Here is a 15250-nt window from a genome sequence, read left to right as displayed (position 1 = left end):
GACACATGAGGCAATGCCTTTGCTGCATAATTAACTCAGATGCTGACTTTTCACCCCAGGCTAGCTGTCCAGTTGCACTAGAGCCCAAGTGTTACTCTCATTAAGCCTGGTAATCCTTCACTTTCTAGTGGGGAAACAGGATACTGATAATTCTGCAGGGCCTTTCTGCAAGTTGTCACATGTGTCAAAGGGCAAATAAATTCCTTCACAACTCACTGGGAAAAACTTGGGTATGAAAAAGTGGAAAGAACCACAGCCAATAATCCTAAAACTCTTAACATCATACTGATGAGGGCAGCATCAAGGGTATATGATAGCTCAAGTATTGCATGGCACCTCACACCTACCTGAGTGCCGATCATCTGCATTATCCCTGCAGTAAAGATGCATTTTGAGAGATGTAGAGCACTGAAGACTGGATTGATACTTCTGTTCAAGAGGTTGGGCAAATAGTATTCCTGTAGTTTTCTATGTGTACCGCCCTCCATGCTCAATCTAGTTGGGAGTGACTTTATTTGTAGTCAAATGCGTAGTTCTCCATTTTGTGTGAATTATTCCATTGACTTCAGTGGGGCTAATTATGTGTTCTTTCTTAATCCTGCTGACACATGCACTTGGCGCAGAGCACAAGAAGGAATTAGGTGCATGTGTGTTGTACAAAACTTGTTAACCAAAATCTCTAAGCGAAACTGCATGACACACACATGTACCTCATGGGATTCATAGAATGTGGGCTGGAAGGGACCTTGGAAGATCATTGCCCCCCTGCACCAACCAGGAAGGGTGTATAGGCAATGCATCTTGAAGATCTCCAATTTCTGTATGGTAAATGATTATGGTCTTCTGCTCTACCCTGATTCCAACGGGAATCCTAAAATCCTCTGCACTGAATGAGTGGAAAAACTTTTCTCTTGGTTCCCCAAAGAAATCCCATATGAATAAGGTTTTTTCTTCTTTTTTTTAACAATAAAGTACAAATGCATAAATAAAATATTCTGTAAAGCAATCATATGTATCCACATTATGCAAGTAAAGTAGTCACCCACAGCCTGAGTTATTGCTGTGTTGAAGTGTGGTGTTTGCTGAGAAGTGTAGTTTATGCTCCCAGCAATGGACCAGTGTTTTGGGACATTCCTCCAGCAGGACTTCTGCAATGTCTTGAGGTCCCTTGCTCCAAAAAGTGAACTTTCTATGGTCCCTTCCCATATCACTGGCCCATAATGTTTTAGAATCAGTGCGCAGTAGGTTCAGAGGAACTGTTGCATGTCTGAATATGAATAAGTTTCAACACCAAGTCTCAAGCAATTGAGAAGATAACTACTGTATATTGACTTTTAATTCTGGTTGGAGTTTTTTTATATATTTTATATAACTTCATTGGTATAGTTTTGCTCATTGAAAGAAGAGATGATCATTATTGAGGAATGTGTTTTAAGTACAGCAATGTAGGAATGTTTGCTTATTTGCGTTCCCTTTTTTTATTCATCTTGTTTTAATTTGCTTTTTAAAAATACTGCCTTCAAGAACTTGATCGATTCCACTGCCTTTATTAAATCACTTCATAGATTATTCTTGATGAGCCATAGGAAAGACACCTTTCCTGCGCATTCTTCTGGCATGTGAGGTAGTTTTGATCACAGACTGGAAGGGGGAGGAGTTCAAGCTTGCAGTGTAAATACCTAAGAGTGGAGCAGTATAAAGTTACACCTGAGAAATCTCACAGTCGAAGCAGGCTGCTCACAAATGGCTGTCCCAAGGTCTCTCTTAGTTCTCGAGAACTTCATAGCTGGTAAATTTGTTCCCTGCTCCTCTTACTTAGATTCCTATGATCCGTCCACAGGAGAAGTGTATTGCAGAGTGCCAGACAGTGGCAGAGAGGAGGTGAGTACTTATTCCAGTTTTACCAGAAGATGATGTGGAAAAAAATGTAATTACAAATGACATCAATGCAATTGTGTGTGCGGTAGAAGGTGAGACCAGGAAAATGCCAAATAAATAAGCTCTTCGGTTACTTGACCTTAGTAACATTATTGCTCCAGCAGCTCTTCCTCTTTACACTTTGCTGTTTGAAGCTGTGGGCTCGATCTTCAGTGTGTGTAAATCAGTATAACCTCAGTTATTTCAGTCCTAGCCCAGTCCTGTAGAATGGGAGTTGCAAGAAATGGTCACACCATAGTTTTTAGATGCATGAATTATAGTGGAGCCAAGAAAAAACATCTGTTAATCTCTCTCCTGAGAACAGCCCTTGAACAACTGTATCCAAGTATAAATGTTCTCAGTATCTAATGTTAGTTTTTGCCCTCTTCCTGCAATTAAAAAAACAAACAAACTTTGCGTACCTGGGTTCTTCCCTGATCAAAATCTTTCAGTTCTCCCAAGGTCTGATCTCTGCAGCTGGATGTTTGCCATATGGAACAATGACATTGCAGGCAAAAAAAAAAATATTGATGTAGCTTCATAAATGTGCATTTGTGTACAGTGTAGTGACCTTATCCAATCAAAACCATAAATGCAACACAGTTCAGCCCTAAGACTAATCTTTGGGTGCATATTTCTTGCCACTGTACATGATCAATTGTGTAATGGCAACAACCCCTTCATATGGATAGCTAAGAAGCAAAGAGGTGTGTATGATGGGGAGTGCATCGGAGTCATCGAAGAGGCAGTTGATCAGGAAAAAAGGTATACACAAAAGGCTTTGAAGAGGTTAGCTAATGTTCAGCTGTTTCATTTTTAATGCAACCCGTCTGTTATGAAAAGGCCGAATACTGTGTCAAAATAAACCTTTCTTTATTTTGCTGCTATTGATTTTTTTCATTTGTTTTTTCAGCAGAAACCTTGTACTGTCATTTGGGTAAATATTTACTAGGTGTTGATAACCAAGAGTTAAAGTGTAACCTGGTTGGGTTTGGTAGAATATGTTTAATTTGCTCAAAGCAGTCCAAAAGTAGCTGTGCTTGAAAGGTTTTATACACTAATCCCCTTTCTGCTTATTTACATAAGTAGATTCATAAAAATAGGGAGATGTGAGACATAGGTAAAAGGACCTAAAAAAAAAAAGTAGACTATTGAGCAGTTAAATTCCACTCATGTTAAGTGTGAGGGTAATCCATATTGGAAGACAGTGTTACATCTCATCCAATTTTCTCAGTCAGCTGTTGCATACAGCTTAGGGATGTGTGAAGTTAGTGAAGTTGTGTGCTCAGAGCTGTAGCTAGCAAGCAAAACAAATTGTAGGATATTGCATAGAGCTGGAGGTCAGGAGGGAAGACTCTCTGCCCAGACGTATACAGAAGCCTATGTACAAATGTTCAAAAAGCCAGCAATGTACCTCAAAACTCCAAAGCAGGTTGTTTCTCATCATCCATACCTGAGATGGAAAACCAAGGCAAACAAAACCATTTTGTTCTAAAGGCTTTTGTCTCCATCTGTTTTTCAATACAGTCTCAAGCTCAGTTTATTATGGATAGTTTTGGTAACATTTTGGTATCAAACCTTATTTACTTGTTTTAGAGTTCAACTTTCTCTGTGTTTTTTAATTTATTTCTTGTTTGGCTGAAGAAGGCAGTGAGAAGTTGTTTTAAATGAACACGTTTATAATTTGCTTTCCTTGCTTAACTGAAGCATCTGTTTTCCCTCTTTCTTGTGTCTGCTTTCCTTCCCTCTGCTTTCCCCCACTCTGTCCCTATCTCTATTCCCATTCCTGGAGAGTCTGGTGCCTCTCCATCCTGTTATTTTCTGTCCTTTCCTAGCCAGTGAGAATCCTACGATAGCCCTCAGATTCCATCCTTCCAAAAATCACTGGCGTTTTACAAAGGGGAATCTGCTGCTCCTGTTCCAGAGGGTAATTCGTTCTAAATGGGGCATCAGCTCTGGGCTGAATTGCAGAGCCTGGTGTGGAAGTGGCAGCAAAAACAGGGGGAGAAGCAGTAGTACAATGTCACCTAATGGTTGCAGCATAGAAGAGCAAGCAATTAAAATGGGCGAAGGAGGAAGAAGCACTATGGCCTAATAAATGACAAGGTCAGAGAACAGGGTTATATTCCTTTTGGGGCTAGTTACCTATTGTGTGACTTTAAGGGCAAAGAGGTGAAATGGCCTTTTATTTAAATTGTAAATTCATCTTCTGTCTGCAATGGATGGATTGAAAACAGTACACTTTTATGCGAAACTTATTTGGGAAATAAATACTGCAAGTCTGATGTGCCCAGTCATAAAGGATCATTAGAAATTAAGATGTTTCTATCACACAAGGTTTTGCACCCATTATGTGTTAACTGGCCTCATTTTGATAGATAATGTGATTATAGCACCAGACTGGAGATTGGTGGACACTTAGGAACCCACAAACATGACCTGCTTAATTATATTCAATTCATACAAAAAACTCCCAGTCACAACTAATAATGTATTTCCTTCATTTTAAAAAGAGGTTAATATATAAAAGCTGAGAAGTGTTAGGGGGACAGTGCACTGGGTGGAAATATTTAGACAGAAAAATATGAATGGAAATTGTTACTTTTGGGGGGTGAGTTTATTTGGTGGCCAATAAACAGTCAAGAAAGAACAAGTTTGGGGAAAAAGTGGTCCCGTGCTGAAGTTATAGAACCAGTTAGAAATGAAAACAGAAACAAAATATAAAAACTGGCAACTGAAAAAAGACAGAGAAATTAATCACAAGTTAGAAAGTGTACAATATTGATAATGGAAGCTAACGACACTGGGGACAAATTTATACTGATAAGGATAAAAGGCAAAAAGTGTTTTTTCCCCCTTTTATTCTTTTATTATTTGCAGAATAGAAGAAATCTTAAACATGGTATAGATGGATTAAAAAAGTTAAATGTTAACAGTGTTAATAATGATGCTGCAGAAAGGACAAAAGGTATTTAAAATGTCTGTTGTGTTTTTGGGAAGAATCAAGATGATGAGTTGTTTGTATCACATGAGAATCAATTGCCTTCTAGTGCATTAGTAAGCATGGAGGAGGTTAAATGTTTCCTAGCAGTAAACAATTTTTAATTTTCTAAACGAGTTTGCAAAGGAGCTATCTAGCCTTTTATTAATGTTCAATCATGAAATACAGGGAAATTTCAAAAGAGTCCTAATGCGCCAATATTCAGAAAGGGCAGTTGGGAATTACCGTAGGCTGGCCAGAATGGCTTCTATCCTAAATTTTGGTCAAGTTGATTCAATTGAATCAAAAAAGAGTAGGAATATCATAAATGCCACTTACTGTGGTTTTATGGAAAATGATTATTGTCAGACAAACCTAATTGCATTCTTTGATGATATGCATTCTTTGATGATATAAAATTTTGCTTGAGGTGCACATCATTTTAAACAACCTATAGTTCTCCCCACCGCAGTACTTCCACATTAATCAAGTTACCTGTCATTCTTTGTTAAGCTTAGCCCTGGCCACTTTGAGACAGGATTTTGAACTAGATGGGCCCCTGATCTGATGTGGTATAGGCAATTCCTATTTTCCTAGAAAGATGGCCTTGAATTGGAAGGAGTTTAGAGAATGGGGACCACAGTCATGAACCAGATGGAAAGATTGAAACGTAGGAAAGATATTAAGAAACTAAATCTATTTAGTATGATTAAATGACTGGCGCAGGAGGAAAAAGAGATTAGGCTGTAAACACCAAGGAGTAGTAAAAAGGGAGTACAACCAGAAGAAATATCCATAAGTGGAAGAGAACATAAAGAAGCTACACCCTCAGAACAACATCTGTTAGGCTGTGGGACTGTTTCTTGAGAACAGTAGTAGAATCTATAAATGGTTATAATGCTGGAGAACATAATGCAGGAACAGCCTTTTGCAGGGACCTAAAGATCTAGATCTCCAGTATCAATAGCTATTTGTCTCTTTTTCTTTCTGAAGCAGTCTGAAATTTGCCACATCTGCTTTGCTTTTCCAGGTGGAAGCTGCAGTCAGTGCTGCCAGAGATGCCTTTCCATCCTGGTCATCTAAAAGCCCTTGGGAAAGATCTCAGATAATGAACAAGTTAGCAGATTTGATTGAGCAGGAGCTCGAGGCATTTGCACAAGCAGAATCAAAGGATCAGGGTAAAAAACGGAGTTTTGCTAAGTGGGTTATCTGCCCTGCGATAGGGTTTGGAATAGGGAAATGGGGGTCTGGTTAAGACTGAGAAACAAATGCAAAGTCCCATTTTGATTCCAATGCTGGCTGCCTTTGCTGTCTGCCCCCCAGCCGCTGCTTTTCCTGCCACTTGTCCCCCTGTCATTGTTTTCTGTAATGGTGGTGTGGGGAGGGGGTGATTTAAAAGGACCCTCCAAGAACTAGATCCCAGATATGGAAATTATATAACATTTATAATTTTTCATATCTAGAATCTAATACTTGGGGGGTCATCTTAAATTCAAAATCATCTTGGATTTGGGTAAATACAATAAGTTGGCGGGGTAGGTATTGTCAAGTGTTTTCTTGGCATTGCTGTAAAAGCAGGTTTTAAGGAGGGTTTTGAAGATGATAATGAGGTATCCTCATATATATTTAGAGAACAAATCTCCCAGGACTGAGGGGCAACATGAGTGAAAGCACTGAGGGTGCTTGTTTTTTTCCGTTTGTTTTAAAGTCTAATGTGGGGTTACAACCACAGACATGGACATGACTACTTTCAAAATTAGCAGTCAGTTTTGAAGAAGTCAGCCTCCATGCTTCTGCTTCCCTTCCTGTAGATTGCAGATTATAACACCGGCAGCACAGAGGCTTTGGGGCCAAGTGTATTCATTATCCACAAAACACTCTCAAGGTCTTCATTGAGAAGACACCAAGAAGAGTATAGCTGCAAGTCTCATAGAAGTAATACAACTTTTTATTGGACTTATAGTAGATGCCAGGCATTGTGCATTTTATAATAAACATCATTTTTACTATTTGTGGTGAGCGACTTTCAAATGATCCACCTTTTATCAAAAAAGGGCTTTCATTTGTGATAAGAGCTGTATCTGCAGCTCCATTTTCATTTTGTAGCACCTCAGAGTTGTCTGGTAAGCCTGGAATACTTCTCATGCTCGGGGCATTTATAACCCTTTTGTTTTTCTCTTGTGCCAAGTTTATGCTAATGAGATTGCAAAATGCATGTTGCTTGTCTGTTTTAGGAAAAACCATTACATTTGCTAGAACAGTGGACATCCCTCGGGCAGTGTATAACTTCCGGTTCTTTGCCTCATCTATTCTTCACCATACTTCAGAGTGCACACAGATGGATCAGATGGGGTGTATGCATTACACCATGAGAGTCCCTGGAGGAATTGGTAGGGTGTTCTAGAGGGAGAAGCGCTGAAAATCTTGACAGCCTGTCTGCCCAGGGAAGTAATCTAAAGTTAAAGGGTAAAAGGCTAAATTCCTATTTCTGCCGCTTAACCTTTTAACTTCAGGCAGCCTTCGTGAGGTAAAGTTTGGCCTTCAGGGTGGACTTGAGCAATTTCACATAAAAAAAAATAAATTGGCAAATAATTACAGCACTTAGAGTATTTATCCCCAAATATTCTTTTTTCCTGGTAGATTTCATCCTCCAAATATGCTACGTATTCTCTGTGCATGCATCTATGTATCTGTAAATAAGAATTGTGTGCATATGGTACGTACTTTTTGGAAGGATGGGATTTTCTATTGTGTTCAATATTGACCTGTCTGTTGCCAATGGGTACAAGTCTTATTGATTTCAGTGGAAGCAGAGGTAGGGCAGTATTGATCAGTTCTGAGTGTTTCTGTGTGTGTGTGTGTATGCATGCAAGTACATGCATGCATGCATGCACTGGGAGGGGAGGAAATATATACAAAAATGATTTAGTTAAGGAGTTACCTAAATGAGCCACAAGATGTCACTGTCACTTCAGAGGAATTAGTCTGTCTACAGCATACTTTTTTTAAGGCTCTAAGAATCATGATTTGTTTCCTCCTAATATTTGCTTTTTTAAACTACATTTGTTTTGGGTAATGTGGAGACCCTTGTAGTATTTTTCCCCTCATGGGAAACCGAGAATCTGAATATTACTGACAAAACTGATCACAGAAAGTAGCTTTTGCATTCGCACATATGGTGGTGTTGTGTGGAGCTTCTTTCACACGCATCCAATCAAGCAGTAGGAAATTACATTCTTTTAATGACCAATCACAGCTGGGATTTCAGGTATTGTGATGTATGCCTAGAGAGCAAATATTCACGAAGATAGTAAATTAATTAGTTTTAACAGCATGGAAATTTGAAGAAATCAGTCTGCTTACAGATGTGCTGCGAAGTAGGCTAAATTCATCATAGATGTATTGTGCATTGTATATTCAGTGCTAACATTTGATCAGATAAAATCCAGAAATAGCAATGGATGCACAGAGTCGGATAGCAGGGCTGTGAAAAGCTTCGGTCCCTGATTTGATTTGGTCTGATTTGGTGGCTGAATATCCGAATCCAAATCAAATCATCAGGAGACTCTTTAACCTCTCTGAATCAATTTGGAAAGATTCGATGATTTGGACATAAACACAGCTTTAAATGTTTTTTCTACATACCTCAAGGTGACAGGCAGCCCATGAAGGCTGAGATGGTGGGGCGGATGGAGCATCCCATGGGAGCCCGAGGGGTGTCCCCAGCACGCTCGGCAGCAGACCTGGAAGTGAACCCCAAGCAAATCCAGTCCACTTCTGGGATTGCTGGGGAGTGCACAGGGGGGCCCTCCCATGCTCCCCCGGCTTGGTGACTGGTGCCCCCTGGTCTGGGAGAGTACCCAGTGTCCCGCTGTGACCGATTGCCGAAAGTACTTCTGGTCCACTTCCGGGTTCACTGCTGAGCATGTGGGGGCGGGCCCTGCACTCCTGTGGGATGCTCTATCCACCCCAGCATCACAGCATTTACAAACTTACGCCTGGTACCTTGGGGTAAGTAGAAAAAACATTTAAAGCTGTGTCTATGTCCAAATCACTGATTCTCTGAATCAGCATCGAATCTTCAGATTTGGATTCAGCCACGTTGAATCAGGACAGTGATCCAAATCAACAAATCGAATTACTGTCCCTGAGTCAGGTCAAATCTGAATCGAATATGGCCCATTTTGTACACCCCTATCAGATGGGGGACAGCTCCTTCACATTTTTCAGTTAATTTATAATTGGATTTTAGATACCGAATCCTACCATTGTACGTATCTCTTTAATAATGAATTGATTATGGGAATATGTTTTGTTTGTAAAAGCAAAGAAGTTGGGTAATTCTAGTAAATAGATGAAATCCTGTAGGGAACTTCCCAGGGGAAGGTGAATGGAATGGAGCACAATAAAAAACTGCCCCCTTCCACTCTTCCTTATCCAAATCTATAGCAAAGATCAGTTGTCTAGTCCAGTTAGTCATCTATGTTTGCACTGGAACCTCTGGGATCATTTATACTGGTGTTTGAGCAGGTGCTGTCTCTTACAAATGGTCATTATTCAAGGTTCACTGTACAACTAAGAGTATGGTATAGGTGTAAATGTGGTAACATTTCCATACAGAAGCTCTAGCTTCCATTTGAGCAGGGTTGCCAACTCAGATCTCCTCTCCTGCTCTGATTTTTGTCCTTTTTTTCATCTCTCTAGCTGGTTTAATTAGTCCTTGGAATTTGCCACTTTACTTGCTGACATGGAAAATCGCCCCAGCCATTGCATATGGAAACACTGTCATTGCCAAGCCAAGTGAAATGACATCTGTCACTGCTTGGATGATGTGCAAACTCTTGGATAAAGCAGGTACTGGGGAGTGGAGGGAAGCAGTGGGAGAGCCTTTAGCATGAGGACCTGTGCTGTCTGTTGCCTTTGCTGCAGAAATTGGGAGTTGGGTAGCAAATACATGAGGGGAGTACAGGAAGGAAAGGCAGAAGGTCAAGGTGAAGGCAGCTCTGAAAAAACTGAATTCTTCTTCAGCTCCTCCCTCCTTCCTCCACCAAAACTCCCAAATCCCATCTCAGTCTGCTGCTTTGATAACACCACCCATTTGGTCCGCTTTTCCCCTACTTCTGGATTGTGGTGTTTCTATTTCTCTGCTGGTTGACTGCCAGCAGGGGGAGCACTGAGAACAAAGGAAAGGGTCTCTGTGCTCTCACTTTTTGTCTCTGGCCCTATGGGCTTTTAGCATCTGGTAGTAGCTATTGCAGCAAAAGTACTGCTGTCATCTTTGCCAGCCCCATCACAGTGTTGGGTTCAGCGATGCCAGCCCCATCACAGTGATGAAGTTCATTCAGCACAGTTGGGATCTCTGATTAATTCAGCGCCCAAACTGCAACTCTTGTCATCATGAAGACGCAAGCTAACCTTAGTTAGCTTGTTAGCTAACTTGAGTTAAATAAAGTAAAATCCTACTGGAGTTTGTAGTTTTCACATGACTTAAGGTAAACCCGAGGCTCGCTCATAATCTCTTGCTTGCTCTGCAAACTTGTGAAAGCTTATAACTTGCCTCATCTTCACTAAGATTTTTAAGCTAAATTGACTTAAAACAATACACCTTGTTTTCCCTGGTGAAGATAAATAGTTTGCAGGTCCACTGAACAGGGACAGTCTCCTATTTTTAAGAAACTTAGAACTTCTCTGGTCTTGGACAGCTATGCATGGAAACAACAAAAGGAACAGTTTTGACACCCAGGTTGATTGGCTTAAACAACACATTTTCCTCTAATCTTTCTTTGGAAATGGTTGAACTAGTTTTGCTGAAACTTTCTGAAAAAAAAGAAAGTCATCCAGACAGAAGCTCACATGGAAAATTTTGGCTTGATTGATTGATTAAAGTAAGGACAAGTTGTAAACAACTGAAAATTGGGCCTTAAATGGAAGCGCCAGGTAACTTTACATGCAGTTCTCCCAGCTTCACATTTAATAATGCAAAACCCTTAAAACCCCCAAATATTGCTACTCTTACGTCAAGGGCAAGGCATTGTGCATGTAGAGCTATTAGCTGCTTCCTGACTTCCAGGAAGAATGTAAAATTAACCCAAAGGGAAGGAAAGGAAAGGCCATGAGTGTTCTGTGCATTTGTTCCTATGAGGAATCCCTCCAGGGGTGGTAAACATTGTGTTTGGAACTGGCCCCAAGGCTGGGGAAGCGATTGTCTCCCACCCTGACGTGCCACTGATCTCCTTCACTGGGAGTACACTCACGGGCCAGCTCATCATGGAGAGGAGTGCCCCACACTGCAAAAAACTCTCTCTGGAACTTGGCGGCAAGAACCCTGCTATCATCTTTGAGGATGCTGACCTGGACCAGTGCATCCCTACCACTGTGAGATCCAGCTTTGCAAATCAGGTATGAGAGAATACACAGTTGCAAGTAAAGCAGGTATACAGCAATGTGTGTGTATGTTTGGACATATCTGTGACACAATACAGAGATTGCCCTGTAGAGATATCTAAGCTATAATTAGAGCCAGAAACAATATAGTTGTGTCAGCACAGCACTCTGTCTTGCCTAATTAGTCGTGCTGAGAAGTGTCTGAATTCTTCCTGATGACTGCTTCTCCCTAGGGTCTTGCTTCTGAATTCTAAATAGGTAAAGGTCTTTTTTTAAACCCCATGTCTTTAACAGAATATAAAGAGACATATATATGAAGGAGCTGTTTCCGGTATCCTGGCATCAGAGAAACCACTGTTACCACTGGGCATTGCCTTTGCTCAAAGAGCTCAGTGTGCTGTTACATGCATTAATTTGCACACCCATGCCTAGGAGAGAGATTCTCTATCTTTCTAGGAGAGGAGTTATTTATACAAATGGAAATAAAGTGAATATTCTAGAATCAAATGAATCTGTATCTAAATGGAATTGGAATGACAGACTTCTAGTGCTCTTTCCTAAGTACTTTATGCTCCTTTTTTTCTCCACAAGATCATGAAAGACCACAAAATCTATTTTCAGGGGCTAAGTTGGCAAACAAAAGGCTTGCCCAAGAAATCAAGCAGGTGATCATTTAAACCTGGAAGGATACTTTTCTGTGACAACACACAACAATTGCCTCTGTGAGGGCTTCTCAATGCCTTCCTGCTTTGGTTACCTTTTATCCTTTTTCCCCAGTAATCAGTTTAGGGCCTTCACCTTTGTGTGTAAATTTAGTCTGTACCAGGGAGGTGCTGTACCTTTTCCTTTCCTAGTGAGATGCTTGGTGTATTCCTATCCAATCAGAAATAAAAAGTGAAACAAAAAAAAATCATTGCCGTATTTCCTTTCATTGTTTTTGATAGGGTGAAATCTGCCTTTGCACCAGCAGGATCTTCGTGCAGAGAGGCATTTATCATGAGTTTTTGAAGAGGTTTGTTGAAGAAACCAAAAAATGGAAGGTTGGGAGCTCCTCCGATCCCACAGCCAACATGGGGGCCCTGATAAGTAAAGAACACTTAAAAAAGGTAGCTGTCAGGCAAGCTTCCTTTAACTGTAATTGCATTTTAGAACTCTAGTAAGGATGACTGGGGAAAAAAGACCACATCATCTTTTATGGCAACACCACATTCAGCTTTTGTTACCAGTTCCCCACAAATGATTAAGAAGATTTTTATTTTAAAAAATCTGATTTTTTTTTTTTTTTTAAGGATTCTGCTGCTTGTAATTGAGGTTACATTATTGTTCTAGGCAGAATAAACCCCGTGGGCAAGTTGTTCTAAACAGATGAAATTGCTCTATCATTGTGAAACTGTTTAAAGCAAAAATCAGTCCACAAGTCCTGCAGTCAGGCAGCATTTCAATAAAATTTTAACAATAACATCCCTTTTTATAGTGTAAACACTAAAGCATAGTTATACAGGATTTTGGCTTATTTGTAGTGGTGCATACATCTAGCCCACAGGTTTCTGGAATTCCACTTCAGGGAAGAGCGGCTTCAAGTAGCTACCAGCTGGTGACTGTCGGGTGATTTATGGAACATGGTATCGTTCAGTTTCCAGAGGAGCAGGTGTCCATCTCGGAAAACCTGCTCACACAGTTGGCAGTAGCTAATAACATGTCAGCAATTTGAATATTTAGAAGAGAGGGCTCAATGAGGTGGAAAGACTGGTGGTCCCTCAGGGTCCTAGAAGTGGTTCCTCTAGGTCCATGCTGAGCCACATTGGTATAGAGCCTCATGCCATCACTGCTTTTACTGAACCTGTTTTGGGGCTTCAGAAAACCAACAGACCTCCCTGACTCCTTGTAGGAGTCCAAATTCACCCAGATAATTTAAACCTAAGGAGGGGAAAAACATCTCAGTGATTCATTTGTGAAATAAAAGTGAGAGAAAGCACCTAGTGTTTTCAGAACGGCAGAATGAGATTAATACCATGTTCTAGCAATGTACAAATATAGGCCATCTCAGCAGCAGCCACAGAAATAGTTTTATGCATTTACTGGCAGACTTTTCCACAGTGTTTATCACTGTAGCATCTGACTGCTGTGAAAGCATGCAATGCCTCTGGTACTTGCCTGAGAGGTACTTTCCATGTTACATTTGGGATGAATTACCCAGAGTCATAGAGGAAGTCCATGATACCAAAAGAGGTAAGGATCCAGGTCCCTTGTGCTTTCACCATGTGACAACCTTCTTATTTTTTTAAAGTATTTGGAGGAAAGGACAAATTATTTTTTAGCTAGTAAGTTAAAGACTATTTAAAGAAAGTTGGTGGCAAATTCCCTGTCTTTGTTGTACAAGAATGGGGTGGCAAAAGTTAGGGTAACCCTAACATTTTGTTAGGGCAGAAAAAATGCCAGTGTGAATCACTGGAAAATCTTTAACTTATTCTATACGGGAAACATAAAACTGCAGTATTTTTGGTCCTTTTTTCTGTTGACATTTTGCTGTACAAGGTAAAGAAGTATGTGAAGAAGGCAGATGCTGAAGGAGCTAGAATTCTGTGTGGAGAGGGGATCGAGGCCTTGCAGCTTCCAGCCAGAAATCAGAATGGCTATTTCATGCTGCCTACAGTCATAACTGAAGTGAAGGATGAATCCTGCTGTATGCAAGAAGAGATCTTTGGTCCTGTGACATGTGTGGTAGTGTTTGATACAGAAGAAGAAGTGATTAAGAGAGCCAATGATATCAAGTATGGCCTGGCAGCCACTATATGGTCAAGTAATATAGGGTGTGTTCATCGTGTGGCTAAAAGACTGCAGTCTGGTTTGGTGTGGACTAATTGCTGGCTTATCAGAGATCTGAACTTGCCATTTGGTGGCATGAAATTCTCTGGGATAGGCAGGGAAGGAGCAAAGGACTCCTATGAGTTTTTCACAGAGGTCAAAACCATTACAATAAAACATTAAATTTGCCAATGCAAGTATTTTATGGCCAATGAAATAATTATGATTTAACCTTAGCTACACATCTCTCCGGGACATAGCACTTTTTAAAAATCTATTTTTTGGAAAGCTAAAGGTGTTCTTCATAATTAACAGCAGATAATATAGCCCACCATATTAGACAAGAAGACAGGTATGGACGCAGTATGATCCTCAGGCCAAAAACATGATTACTTAGGGATCGGGGAAATCTTGAGGCTTTTGCCATCTTCTCTTCAAAAACCTTTCCCCCAAAAGGCAGATTGCAGACAAGTTAATAAATAATGATGATTGTCATCAGTGAATTACTCTGGCAAATACACAAGTGAATTATGTAGTTATACTTTAATGGGAATACTTTAAAGTGTATTTGTATATAAGTGATTATGTCTCATGCTATATATTCACATATATATTTCACTGTTGTCATTAAACTAGCACTGAGGCAAGTTCATGCTAAAATGCCCACAGCAGTACCTTTCACCTGTTCCTTTTTTGCTAAATTGTAAACTCATGATTTTCATGCAATGCACAAGAATAGCAAACATTATTTATCATAACCTGTTTTGAAATATGTAGCAGTATCATCATTTTATTAAAACCAAAATGAAAACTTCTCACTATGGCTCATCATTTGCAAGGTTCCTAGGATGGCATTTTTTTATATTCCTGCACAGTAATTGTCTGGCAGAACATATATGCCAGCCTACTCATTGATACAGGCTGAATATGGCTCCTTGTAGAAAGACTAGACTAGTGGTCGCAACAAACTAAAAATATTCATATTACCCTTTATTTCTTTCGGAGGGATTCTGTGGGAGTGGTGCATTTGGCAAAGGCTTTCACAGTCAATTAAAACAGGATTGGAGTTGCAGGCAATTTTGCTGCCACCTGTCATCAAACACCAATGAAATTTTCAGAGCAGCTTTTTGTGGGGTATGTTTTCAGGGTTTGAGTTGAATCCAA

General features: G+C 40.2%; 1 protein-coding gene across 2 annotated transcripts; it reads left to right on the top strand.

The window, feature by feature from the left end:
* Positions 1 to 27: 27 nt before the first annotated feature.
* ALDH8A1 (aldehyde dehydrogenase 8 family member A1) lies at positions 28 to 14901 on the top strand. 2 transcript variants are annotated; one of them, XM_090039732.1, is made up of 8 exons: positions 28 to 1757; positions 1841 to 1881; positions 5928 to 6075; positions 7132 to 7287; positions 9602 to 9751; positions 11040 to 11296; positions 12226 to 12387; positions 13817 to 14901. In XM_090039732.1, the coding sequence occupies exons 3-8, from the start codon at positions 6006 to 6008 to the stop codon at positions 14267 to 14269; spliced, it is 1248 nt and encodes a 415-aa protein (XP_089895858.1). In that variant the 5' UTR covers positions 28 to 1757; positions 1841 to 1881; positions 5928 to 6005; the 3' UTR covers positions 14270 to 14901. The 2 variants fall into 2 exon arrangements, with proteins under 2 accessions (XP_089895858.1, XP_089895849.1); XM_090039723.1 differs by having other exon boundaries at positions 28 to 1881.
* Positions 14902 to 15250: the final 349 nt, after the last annotated feature.

The sequence above is a fragment of the Crocodylus siamensis genome, chromosome 1 (genome assembly GCF_052110815.1).
Source record: "Crocodylus siamensis isolate JL-2025a chromosome 1, ASM5211081v1, whole genome shotgun sequence".
NCBI classification, from domain to species: Eukaryota; Metazoa; Chordata; order Crocodylia; family Crocodylidae; genus Crocodylus; species Crocodylus siamensis.
The sequence above is the reverse complement of the archived record's forward strand: the minus strand, read 5'-3'. Positions and strand labels throughout refer to the sequence as shown.